General features: G+C 40.7%; 2 protein-coding genes across 2 annotated transcripts in view; one reads left to right on the top strand and one right to left on the bottom strand.

Annotated features, from left to right (window-relative positions):
- Nucleotides 1-1,925, bottom strand: part of ido1 (indoleamine 2,3-dioxygenase 1) — a 30,089-nt gene extending 28,164 nt beyond the window's left edge. Inside the window, exon 1 of the mRNA XM_061919321.1 lies at nucleotides 1,751-1,925. Coding sequence (XP_061775305.1) covers nucleotides 1,751-1,840 — 90 coding nt within the window. The 5' untranslated portion in view covers nucleotides 1,841-1,925. The remainder of the gene's footprint in view (nucleotides 1-1,750) is intronic.
- A 7,444-nt stretch (nucleotides 1,926-9,369) lies between these two features.
- spg21 (SPG21 abhydrolase domain containing, maspardin) overlaps nucleotides 9,370-13,656 on the top strand; it is a 29,119-nt gene continuing 24,832 nt past the window's right edge. Inside the window, exon 1 of the mRNA XM_061897265.1 lies at nucleotides 9,370-9,500. The gene's annotated coding sequence lies outside the window, so the exon portion shown is untranslated. The remainder of the gene's footprint in view (nucleotides 9,501-13,656) is intronic.

Raw genomic sequence — 13,656 nt, 5'->3', positions numbered from 1 at the left:
TCGAATTAATATTAAAAGACGTCAGGACCTTCACATCGTGTCCGATCCAGTCGTTTTGCACTTCGGGAAAACAAACCACACCACAGTCCACCCCTTGACAAGTATGTTGTAGCGATACCAATATTTTGCTACCGGTACTAACATTTTTTCGGTACTTTTCGGTACTTCTCTAAATAAAGGGGACCACAAAAAAAATTGCATTATTGGCTTTATTTTAGCAAAAAATCTCAGAGTCCATTAAACATTTGTTTCTTATTGCAAGTTTGTCCTTAAATAAAATAGTGAACATACTAGACAACTTGTCATTTAGTAGTAAGTAAACAAACAAAGGCTCCTAATTTTGTCTTCTGACATATGCAGTAACATATTTTGTCATTTAGCTACTTATTATTTTGTCAACATTATTAAGGACAGGTGGTAGAAAGTGAATTATTAATCTACTTGGTGCTAATAGAAAAGCAAACAAAGGACGCTAGCATAGAAGCTAGGAATAACAAACAGAAAAACTAGACTTGGCACGAAGGCACACAAAAGGGAAAACAAATCATTAGCGTGAGAGCTGGAATAAAAACAAAGGTGTAGCGTGAAAGCTAGCGAGTCGATACATAGAAAAATAGTAGTCGTCACTTGTTGCGTGTAAGCAAATTAGGATCCCAGAATGAACAACAAAAAGGGGCAAGCTTAAATAAGGGAGGTGATTAGAAAAACAGGTGTGCATGGACCGTGAGTAGCAGGTGAAAACAATATGAAACCATGGTGACAGACTAAACAAGAACTAAGGAGGTCGAACTACAAAATGTAAAACAGAAAAGGAAGAATAAACAAGAATAAGAAAAGATCCGAGCAGCGGATTGCAATATTTATTTTAACGAAAAATGTTATGGTGCATTAAACATGTTTATTATTGCAAGTTTGTCCTTCAATAAATTAGTGAACATACAATAAAACGTGTCCTTTAGTAGTAAGTAAACAAACAAAGGCTCCTAATTTAGTCTTCTGACATATGTAGTAACATATTGTGTCATTTATCATTCTATTATTTAGTCAACAATACAACGGACAAGTGGTAGAAAATGAATTATCAATCTACTTGTTCATTTACTGTTAATATCTGCTTACTTTCTCTTTGAACATGTTCTATCTACACTTCTGTTAAAATGTAATAATCATTTTTTCAAAGTCATATTCAAAGTCCTCATGTGTCCAGGTGCAGATTTCCTGAGTTTATAAGCAAAATATGAACTTTAAAAAAAGGAAAAAAAGATTGTGTGACAATTAATATCCATGTAATCATAGTAGTATCGACTAGATACGCTCCTGTACTTGGTATCATTACAGTGGATGTCAGATCCACCAATGGCGTTTGTTTACATTTTGAGCTACGATGTGTAGCGAAGCATGTTTAGCGGTTCCTCGTCCTGCAGTGATAATGCTACTTGTCAGAAACTCACTTTATTTGTCGCCATGTGTAACAAAAAATAATTAGGATGAATCTGATTAATCGTTTGACGTCACTCGTTTTAAATAAAAGTGACTTGTCACATGCTGCGTTTAGAATAAAGTTGACCAACAGGAGCCAGATGCCAGAATTCCGCGTTTGTCCCGATCAATACGTCTTGAGTTCAGACGTCTGACCCGTTACATGCACACTTTTGAGTCTTCTCATGTAAGAGAGCTGTCAAATTCGAGTTGACTCCTATCAATTGACGCAGTTTGCCTGTTTGATTGAAAGTTGCCGTTCAATACCTACCAGGGGGTCTGGCAGAATGAAGCCCAGCTCCTCTGAGACGTGGTACGAGTCCAGGGAGAAGGGAGTCTCCGAGTCTTTGCCTGCAGCCATGTCGGAAGCACGGGATTGTGTAGGACAAGCGCGGTTCTGCGGCGAGACCTCCGGCTGTGCGCGCTCCAAAAGCACAGAGGTCACATCTGATTGTCAATGATTACGCAACATCGGGGGAGACCCTTGACGCACCAAGCCTGGAAAATCAGACTTTGGCTTTGTAAATGATTAAAAGTAGCAACCGCGCGCGCGCAATGAGAGTTGACCACGGGACGGCGTGGTGAGGTTAGGAGAGTGGCTGTGCCAGCAACTTGAGGGTTCCTGGTTCAATCCCCACCTACCACCAACTTTATCACGTCCGTTGTGTCCTTGAGCAAGACACTTCACCCTTGCTCCTGATCGGTGCTGGTTAGGGCCTTGTGTGACAGCTCCCGCCATCAGTGTGTGAATGTGTGTGTGAATGGGTAAATGTGGAAATAGTGTCAAAGCGCTTTGACTACCTTAAAAGTAGAAAAGCGCTATACAAGTATAACCCATTTACCATTTACCAGCCGGTGCTGACTCACTTCTCGCCCTGCTCCCAAAAAAGATTTCATCTGACATTTGTTACATGGAACGTTCCTCGATTTATGCGAGTGTTTTTTTCCCCCCAGTGGCAATTAAAGGAACTTTGTGAGACGTGAGATGGCACGATATCAAGTACCCTGGGTTCCAGGTTTGGCCCAATGAGTACCACGAGAAGATGTAATCATCTTGAATGGAGTATATGTACATATATATATATATATATTATGTACATATATACATGTACGTATATGTGTATATGTATGTGTGTGTATATATATGTGTATGTATATATATATATATATATATATATATATATATATATATATATATATATATGTATATATATATATTTATATATATATATATATATACACACACATATATATGTATATGTGCGTCTACATGTATATTCACGTGTGTGTATATATATATATATATATATATATATATATATATATATGCATGTATATATATGTGTGTGCATGTGTATATATGTGTGTGTGTATATATGTATATGTATATATGTATGTATATATAAGTGTGAGTGTACATACATGTGTGTGTGCATATTTATGTGTGTGTATATATATGTATATGTTTATGTGTGTGTGTGTATATATATATATATATATATATATATATATATATTTATATGTATATATGTGTGTGTATGTATTTATATGCATAAATGTGTGTATATATATACACACACACATATATGTCTGTGTGTGTGTATATATGTATATATGTGTGTATGTATATATAGATCTATATATATACATGAGTGTTTGTATATATGTATATACACATGTGTGTATATATATATATATATATATATGCATGTATATATATATATGTGTGTGCACGTGCATATATGTGTGTGTGTATATGTGCCTGTGTATATATGTATGTGTATATATGTGTGTGTGTATGTATATGTATATATACATACATATATATATATATATGTATACATATATGTATATATATATATATATATATATATATATATATATATATGTGTATGTACATATATATGTATGGATATTTAGTATGTGTTATATATACAAATACATACTGTAAATATAGACATAGGTAATATGTGACATTTAATTCATGACATTAAATTCATATATTTAGTCGATGTATTCCGTCTAACCATTTTAAATGAAATAGATAAAGTCCTTCCCTTACTGTATGTGCTCCAATCTACAGCAGGCTTTGAAATAATTAAAGTGTGAGCAACACCTAATGGTGCAGGGTGGACATTGCAGCATTGAAATAAAAAAACTTGCACATCCTTGACGTCCACCTTTGTGTCCTGCCTTCAGAACCCTTCACGTGTCATCAAATGATGAGTCTTTTTCGGGGGGCCTGAGCAGAAATGGCCTCTATTGAAATTGCTTTGTTCATTATTATCCTCCCACTTTGATCGCATTCATGAGGCCCCTTACATGCACGGAAACCCACCAATTTCTACAGGCGCATCAGGACCCGCAAACAATTCCATATTTTGAGGGCTCTCTTGTTGCCTAATTTGTATTTGACTTTATTAAATGTATTTTTATTATTATTTGGTGCAGCCGGGCCGGAGCAGGAGGGGATAGAAATAGGGGAAAAAAAGGAAGACTGTGGGGACAAGAGGGGGATAAGACAGAGAGACAACAACAACAACAGCAAACACAACAACAACAGAACAACATCAGCAAACAGGATATGTACAAATAAGATGGTAAAATTGATACCAAAGAAGCAGTATAGTGAAATAAATTATAAAATAGAAATGACAATGAGCATTATTACACTAAAAATGGAGCAATACAAATACCAATAGAAATACTGCTATTGATAATGAATAATACCAATAATTGACCTCTATTATCAACAATACAGCTACAATACAAATGCAAAAACACATTTACATAATGATAAATACAGATGCAAAAGAAAGTAAAAAAATGGAGCGGAAGAAAGAGAACTCAGCTATATTAACCTTGTAGATTGTTATAGTAACAATATGTTAAGCTTTTTCAGTGTGTCATGTGTTACCCAGTTTCCCCTAGGGCAGGAGTCGGCAACCTTTACCACTCAAAGAGCCATTTTGACCCGTTTCACAAAACAAAGAAAACAATGGGAGCCACAAAACTCTTTTAAATTTTAAAATGAAATAACACTCCATGCTTTGTGCTATGTATAAATCAGGGGTCTCTGACATGCGGCCCGCACCTTAATATGAAAATTTTATGTTGGTGCGGCCTGCAAATGCTGCTTGACAACATTACACTATGGGCGGCATAGCTCGGTTGGTAGAGTGGCCGTGCCAGCAACTTGAGGGTTGCAGGTTCGATTCCCGCTTCCGCCATCCTAGTCACTGCCGTTGTGTCCTTGGGCAAGACACTCTACCCACTTGCTCCCAGTACCACCCACACTGGTTTAAATGTAACTTAGATATTGGGTGTCACTATGTAAAAGCGCTTTGAGTCACTAGAGAAAAGCGCAATATAAATATAATTCACTTCACTTCACTCCCGAAATTTCCGAGGGGCTCCTGAATTGCTGAACAACTGTTCTCTCAAATGTCTGCTAAATTTCACCCAAGTAATAAAATAAGGGTGTTCTAAGATGGCGCTGCATTTGGCACCCTCTACAACTTTAGCAAATAGCTTGCCAACCCGTTGTATGTGGCTTATGCAGACACACGTAAGTGACTGCAAGGCATACTTGTTCAACAGCCATACAGGTCAAACTGAAGGTGGTGGTATGAACAATTTTAACACTCTTTCTAATATGCGCCACTCTGTGAACCCACACTAAATAAGAATGACAAACACATTTCCGGTGAACATCCGCACCATAACACAACATAAACACAACAGAACAAATACCCAGAATCCCATGCATCCCTTACTTTTCTGGGCTACATTATATATTATCATTTCGCGATATTGCCATATTTTTGCTGAATGGATTTAGTAGAGAACATCCACAATAAAGTTTGCAACTTTTGGTGCTAAGAGAAAAGCCCTGCCTCTACCGGAAGTCGCAGACGATGAGGTCACCCATGTGATGGCTGTTCACATATTCACATTGTTTTTAATGGGAGCCTCCAACAAAAAGAGCTATTCGGACCGAGAAAACGACAATTTTCCCCATTAATTTGAGCGAGGATGAAAGATTCCTGTTTGAGGATATTGATAGTTACGTACTAGAAAAAAAACAAAACGCGATTGCATTGGGACGGATTCCAATGTTTTTAGACACATATACAAGGATAATTCTGGGAAATCCCTTATCTTTCTATTGTGTTGCTAGTGTTTTAGTGAGTTAAATAGTACCTGATAGTCGGAAGGGTGTCTCCACGGGTGTCTTGACGCGCAGTGTCTCAGGGGAGTCGACGGCAGCTATGGACCGCACAAGCTCAGCTTTTCTCCGGTAAGATTGATTGATTGATACTACATATTCCATACAATTGACCACTAAATGGTAACACCCGAATAAGTTTTTCAACTTGTTTAAGTCGGGGTCCACGTTAATCAATTCATGGTACAAATATATACTATCAGCATAATACAGTCATCACACAGGTTAATCATCATAGTATATGATGATTAACATGTCTTATTTGTATACTCTAGCCTTTAAATAGACCTGTTTTTAGACCAGTTGATCTGTCGCTTCTTGTGGAGGGGGTCCGGTCCGATGACCATGGATGAAGTACTGGCTGTCCAGAGTCGGGACCCAGGATGGACCGCTCGCCTGTGTATCGGTTGGGGACATCTCTACGATGCTGATCCGACTCCGCTTGGGATGGTTTCCTGTGGACGGGACTCTCGCTGCTGTCTTGGATCCGCTTTGAACTGAACTCTCGCGGCTGTGTTGGAGCCACTGTGGATTGAACTTTCAGAGTATCATGTTAGACCCGCTCGACATCCATTGTTTTCGGTCCCCTGGGGGGGGGGGGGGGTTGCCCACATTTGAGGTCCTCTCCAAGGTTTCTCATAGTCATCATTGTCACTGCCGTCCCACTGGGTGTGAGTTTTCCTTGCCCTTATGTGGGTTCTTCCGAGGATGTCGTAGTCGTAGTGGTTTGTACAGTCCTTTGAGACATTTCTGATTTAGGGCTATATAAATAAACATTGATTGATTGATTGATTGATAGTATATACATTGAATTATTTACATTATTTACAATCCGGGGGGTGGGATGAGGAGCTTTGGTTGATAGCAGTACTTCAGTCATCAACAGAGAAATGTGGACATTGAAACAGTGTAGGTCTTATTTAGTGAAGTGAAGTGAATTATATTTATATAGCGCTTTTCTCGAGTGACTAAAAGCGCTTTACATAGTGAAACCCAATATCTAGGTTACATTTAAACCAGTGTGGGTGGCACTGGGAGCAGATGGGTAAAGCGTCTTGCCTAAGGACACAACAGCAGTGACTAGGATGGCGGAAGCGGGAATCGAACCTGCAACCCTCAAGTTGCTGGCACGGCTACTCTACCAACCGAGCTATGCCGCCCGATATGTACAGCCAGCAGAGAACATAGTGAGTTCAGATAGCATAAGAACAAGTACAGTATATACATTAGAAGTACATTTGATTATTTACATTAGGTTGTTTATAATCCGGGGAGATGGGATGTGAATGGAGGAGGGTATTAGTTAAGTGTTGAAGTTGCCTGGAGGTGTTTGTTTTAGAGCAGTTTTGAAGGAATATAGAGATGCACTTACTTTTACTCCTGTTGGGAGTGCATTCCACATTGATGTGGCATAGAAAGAGAATGAGTGAAGACCTTTGTTAGATCGGAATCTGGGTTTAACGTGGTTTGTGGAGCTCCCCCTGGTGTTGTGGTTATGGCGGTCATTTACGTTAAGGAAGTAATTTGACATGTACTTCGGTATCAGGGAGGTGTAGCGGATTTTATAGACTAGGCTCAGTGCAAGTTGTTTTACTCTGTCCTCCACCCTGAGCCAGCACACAAAGAACTGACTTTTTAACCACTATTTTCTCACCGAAACCTGCTGGTTGACATCCGGTAGGGATCCATGTTGGCTTGTGATCCATAGGAAAGTTTCACCTCCAGGAATTTTAAACAAGGAATCACCGTGTGTTTGTGTGGCTAAAGGCTAAAGCTTCCCAACTCCATCTTTCCACTGTGACTTCTCCAATATTAATTGAACAAATTGCAAAAGATTCAGCAACACAGATGTCCAAAATACTGTGTAATTATGCCGTTAGAGCAGACGACTTTTAGCTGTGTGTGTGCGCAGCGCTCATACTTCCTAAAAACCCGTCTTGCGTACACGTCATCATTACACGACGTTTCGAAGACGAAACTCCCGGGAAATTTAAAATTGTAATTTAGTAAACTAAAAAGGCCGTACTGGCATGTGTTGCAATGTTAATATTTCATCATTGATATATAAACTATCAGACTGCGTGGTGGGTAGTTGTGGGTTTCAGTAGGCCTTTAACCTTCCTCTTGTGTTAGCTTTCTGTTACCATCTCTTATGTTAACGGGTCGGTTCTGACCCATGTCTTAAATCAGCTGTAAAATACACTAAAAACAATTATCTATCATCCAATTTCTTTCTCATCTCTTGGTTAACTTGTTAGGTTTCCTTATCCATGAAAATATTGGTTTTAACATTTTTGGTGTGGGCCATTGGGCCTTTTTTTTTTCAGTATACCCATCCATCCATCCATCATCATCCGCTTATCCGAGGTCGGGTCGCGGGGGCAACAGCCTAAGCAGGGAAACCCAGACTTCCCTCTCCCCAGCCACTTCGTCTAGCTCTTCCCGGGGGATCCCGAGGCGTTCCCAGACCAGCCGGGAGACATAGTCTTCCCAATGTGTCCTGGGTCTTCCCCGTGGCCTCCTACCGGTTGGACGTGCCCTAAACACCTCCTTAGTGAGGCGTTCGGGTGGCATCCTGACCAGATGCCCGAACCACCTCATCTGGCTCCTCTCGATGTGAAGGAGCAGCGGCTTTACTTTGAGTTCCTCCCGGATGGCAGAGCTTCTCACCCTATCTCTAAGGGAGAACCCCGCCACCCGGCGGAGGAAACTCATTTCGGCCGCTTGTACCCGTGATCTTATCCTTTCGGTCATGACCCAAAGCTCATGACCATAAGTGAGGATGGGAACGTAGATCGACCGGTAAATTGAGAGCTTTGCCTTCCGGCTCAGCTCCTTCTTCACCACAACGGATCGGTACAACGTCCGCATTACTGAAGACGCCGCACCGATCCGCCTGTCGATCTCACGATCCACTCTTCCCTCACTCGTGAACAAGACTCCTAGGTACTTGAACTCCTCCACATGGGGCAGGGTCTCCTCCCCAACCCGGAGATGGCATTCCACCCTTTTCCTGGCGAGAACCATGGACTCGGACTTGGAGGTGCTGATTCTCATTCCGGTCGCTTCACACTCGGCTGCGAACCGATCCAGCGAGAGCTGAAGATCCCGGCCAGATGAAGCCATCAGGACCACATCATCTGCAAAAAGCAGAGACCTAATCCTGCGGCCACCAAACCGGAACCCCTCAACGCCTTGACTGCGCCTAGAAATTCTGTCCATAAAAGTTATGAACAGAATCGGTGACAAAGGACAGCCTTGGCGGAGTCCAACCCTCACTGGAAATGTGTTCGACTTACTGCTCTGGCACTGATCGTACAGGGAACGGACCGCCAGTATACCCCTTGATTTCAATTTTTAAAAAATTGTAAAACGAACCTCAAGAGAATCGTATAAATAAATAAAAGGTTGTTGTGTTACCTGAATATTACTTAAGGGGTATTAGAACACATCTGCTTGTAATTATACATGTGACCAGCAGGTGGAGTCTCGTAGCCGAAGCACGCATTGAAAAGCGTCGACAAATTCCCCAACCAATTGGCTCAAATTGTTTTAATGCCACGCGTGGCTTCGTCCGACCATCACTAACAAAAACGCCAGAGGTTTGTTGATTCAATAATCCCCGAAGCGCCTCAGTGGCTGCCGATTGTTGCCGACATTGCGAAGGCAGAAGTGAGAGCCTGGAAAGTCACGTGACCGAGCGGATGTTGCCGATGACGCGGAGGCGGAAGTGGGCTATTTGAAGAGTCACGTGAGCGAGGAAGCGTCTAAAGAGACGACGAGCATCCAAACGGTAAAAATATTTATATTTAAGGCCTGAAATATGTATGCATAATGTCATGTTTGGGCTTTGTTCTTTGTTTTGCCTCAGACTGTATCACCAAATCCGCAAGCTTACGCTTGTCACGTTTATCCTCAGCATGCCTGCGTTTGTTAGTAAATAGCGTGACGTATTGGACGAGATTCTGTCGCTTTTGACGTGCTGACTAGCAAACAAATGCTACTATTTGTTCTGATTCTTAGCCGATATCAAGCATCATTTCCCTCTAGTGTCAACCATTCACACAAACAATTCTACTGTGTGTAATATTGCTGTTATTTATGAACATCTCAACAAGAGAACTAACTAGCATGTCGTCTGTCGTCCAAGTTCATTTGTGTTACTGCTGTTTGCAAGGAATAATTACAGTACGAATATATATATATATATATATATATATATATAAATATACACACACACACACTCACACAGTGGGGCAAAAAAGTATTTAGTCAGCCACCGATTTTACAAGTTCTCCCACTTAAAATGATGACAGAAGTCTGTAATTTTCATCATAGGTACACTTCAACTGTGAGAGACAGAAAAATCCAGGAATTCACATTATAGGAATTTCAAAGAATTCATTTGTAAATTATGGTGGAAAATAAGTATTTGGTCAATAACAAAAATTCAACTCAATACTTTGTAATATAACCTTTGTTGGCAATAACAGAGGTCAAACGATTACTATAGGTCGTGGGTGTCAAACTCTGGCCAAATCTGGCCCGCCATGTAATTTAATTTGGCCCTTGAGGCAATATCAATTTAGCATTAGAGCTGGCCCGCCGGTGTTATACAGCGTCGGTGCCGCTGTAACACCGCAATTACCGCTAATACTCATACTTGCCAACCCTCCTAATTTTCCCGGTAGACTCCCGAAGTTCAGTGCCCCTCCTGAAAATCTCCCGGGGCAACCATTCTCCCGGATTTCTACCGATTTCCACCTGGACAATTATATTGGGGGCGTGCATTTAAGGCACTGCCTTTAGCGTTCGCTACACCCTGTCGTCACGTCCGCTTTTCCTGTCGTCACATAATATTTGTGGCTTTTACAGACAAACACAGAAGTGAATGCAAGGCATACTGTGTCAACAGCCATACAGGTCACTCTGGGGGTGGCCATATAAACAACTTTAGCACTGTTACAAATATGCGCCACACTGTGAACCCACACCAAACAAGAATGACGAACACATTTCGGGTGAACATCCGCACCGTAACACAACAGAACAAATACCCAGAAACCCTTGCAGCACTAACTCTTCCGGGAAACTGACCAATAATTTACGTTTTATTCATGCATTTTCTCTTGCTACTTCAAGGCTTGAATGTTTGGTTTATTCATTATTATTATTTTATTTTCAAATTTATTATCAGCCTGTAGAAAAGGTGATATTCACCTTAGAAGATTGCAAATAGAAAAAAAGACATAAAATGTATATTTAAATTTTATTTGATATGCCATTGATATTCTTTTAATTATTATTATTATTATTATTTGAAACTGGGTTTTGCATGTCACTAAAGTTATATAAGCCTTACTTGTTCAATATTTAATGCAAAACTTGTTTGGGTCCCTGTTAAAAGGTTAATTTGTTCAACTTTGGCCCGCGGCTTTGTTCAGTTTAAAATTTTGGCCCACTCTGTATTTGAGTTTGACACCCCTGCTATAGGTCTTTACCAGGTTTGCACACACAGTAGCTGGTATTTTGGCCCATTCCTCCATGCAGATCTTCTCGAGAGCATTGATGTTTTGGGGCTGTCGCCGAGCAACACCGAGTTTCAACTCCCTCCACAGATTTTCTATGGGGTTGAGGTCTGGAGACTGGCTAGGCCACTCCAGGACTTTCAAATTTTTCTTACGGAGCCACTCCTTCGTTGCCCGGGCGGTGTGTTTGGGATCATTGTCATGCTGGAAGACCCAGCCACGTTTCATCTTCAAAGCTCTCACTGATGGAAGGAGGTATCGGCTCAAAATCTCACGATACATGGCCCCATTCATTTTTTCCTTAACACGGATCAGTCGTCCGGTCCCCTTAGCAGAAAAACAGCCCCAAAGCATGATGCTTCCACCTCCATGCTTCACAGTAGTTATGGTGTTCTTGGGATTCTTCTTGCTCCAAACACGACGAGTTGAGTTTATACCAAAAAGTTCTATTTTGGTTTCATCTGACCACATGACATTCTCCCAATCCTCTGCTGTATCATCCATGTGCTCTCTGGCAAACTTCAGACAGGTCTGGACATGCACTGTCTTAAGCAGGGGGACACGTCTGGCACTGCAGGATTTGATTCCCTGTCGGCGTAGTGTGTTACTAATGGTAACCTTAGTTACTTTAGTCCCAGCTCTCTGCAGGTCATTCACCAGTTCCCCCTGTGTGGTTCTGGGATTTTTGCTCACCGTTCTCATGATCATTTTGACCCCACGGGATGAGACCTTGTGTGGAGCCCCAGATCGAGGGAAATTATCAGTGGTCTTGTATGTCTTCCATTTTCTGATAATTGCTCCCACAGTTGATTTTTTTCATACCAAGCTGCTTGCTTATTGTAGATTCACTCTTCCCAGTCTGGTGCAGTTCTAGAATTCTTTTGCTGGTGTCCTTCGACATCTCTTTGGTCTTGGCCACAACGTCAACGGGCTCATAATGATAGTACTAGTAGTTGACTGGGAGGTGTTTATTATAATTTGGGGTGAGTCCGCTGCATTATGTTCACCTGCTAAACACCTTTCTGCTAACCCAAGTTTTTTTTTGTTTTTTTGTTTTTTTAAGACTTTAGTTTAGGCGGTGGCTCTTTCTTGTTAGGGCGGCCGCCTTAACAACAAAGCGCTGCGGTAATCACTGCGGTACCAGTAGTTATTGGTACTCTTATCTGTACTATATGTAATTTGTAGAAATAAAAATGTGGAAAAAAATGCATTTTAATTAGCATTTAGAGGTTGAACACCTCCAACATGATGTAGTGTAACATTTCAGAGCAGAGAATGTGTTAGTTAAGAAAGTCAACTATGTGTGCAGTGCAAGGTATAATGCACTTATGTCATCTTCTTGTAAAGAGCACGCAGATCCATCACTGTGCTTCTATTACACGCAGCTGGAAATACTATTTATATATGGCAAAACAGCTCTTTTTACATGAGTTATCATATCAAATATATCAATATGTACAATGAGAAGACAAAATGGCAGTTCTACTTCTGTTTGAAAGCAATAAATGGAAGGACACTGCAGCACCTGTAGTGAGCAAACTCTTATAAAAGATGTTGCCATGACACAGGGATGGCGTGGCCAGAAACCTGAGGGTTCCTGGTTCAATCCCCACCTTCTACCAACCTTCTCACGTCCGTTGTGTCCTTGAGCAAGACACTTCACCCCTTGTTCTTGATGGGTCGTGGTTAGGGCCTTGCACGGCACCTCCCGCCATCAGTGTGTGAATGGGTGAATGGGTAATTGTGGAAATAGTGTCAAAGCACGTCAAGTACCTTGAAGGTAGAAAGGGCTATACAGGTATAACCCATTTACCATTTACACCTTTTCAGTGTCTTTGTTTGGCCTTTTTTTTTAAAGCTATTTTGCCGCACCGTTTTTTTAAGCCGCAGGGTTCAAAGCACAAGAAAAAAGTAGCGGCTTACGGTTGTGAATGATATTGTCTGGCGTTTGCATTTGTTATGATGTTTCTCGACCATCATAAATATCAGCCATTTTTGTTTTAATGACGTCACAGATGGGAATATAGACTTAGCATTTAATGTCTTCATAAAAGTGCTAAACTTCATATAAAGTTTGCTGTTTTTAAATCCAATTTTTTCTTTTTTACAGTATTGATAAAATTGATCAATTCCCTTTTAAAACAATCTTGGATCAATATCTCAATCAATCAATCAATTTTTATTTATATAGCCCCAAATCACAAATGTCTCAAAGGACTGCACAAATCATTACGACTACGACATCCTCGGAAGAACCCACAAGTTCCTTAAGGCAAACTTGCCAAGCACAGATCAATATGCTTGAAGATGAGGAATACTAATTGATATATTGATCATTTGTTACATCGCTAATTTACAGTAATGTGTTTGCACAAGTTTGGATTGGTTGTTTCTGAATCGGGAAAGATATCGATGTCTTTT

This window comes from Nerophis ophidion, linkage group LG01 (genome assembly GCF_033978795.1).
Source record: "Nerophis ophidion isolate RoL-2023_Sa linkage group LG01, RoL_Noph_v1.0, whole genome shotgun sequence".
NCBI classification, from domain to species: domain Eukaryota; kingdom Metazoa; phylum Chordata; class Actinopteri; order Syngnathiformes; family Syngnathidae; genus Nerophis; species Nerophis ophidion.
This window is presented reverse-complemented; position numbering and strand designations above follow the sequence as displayed.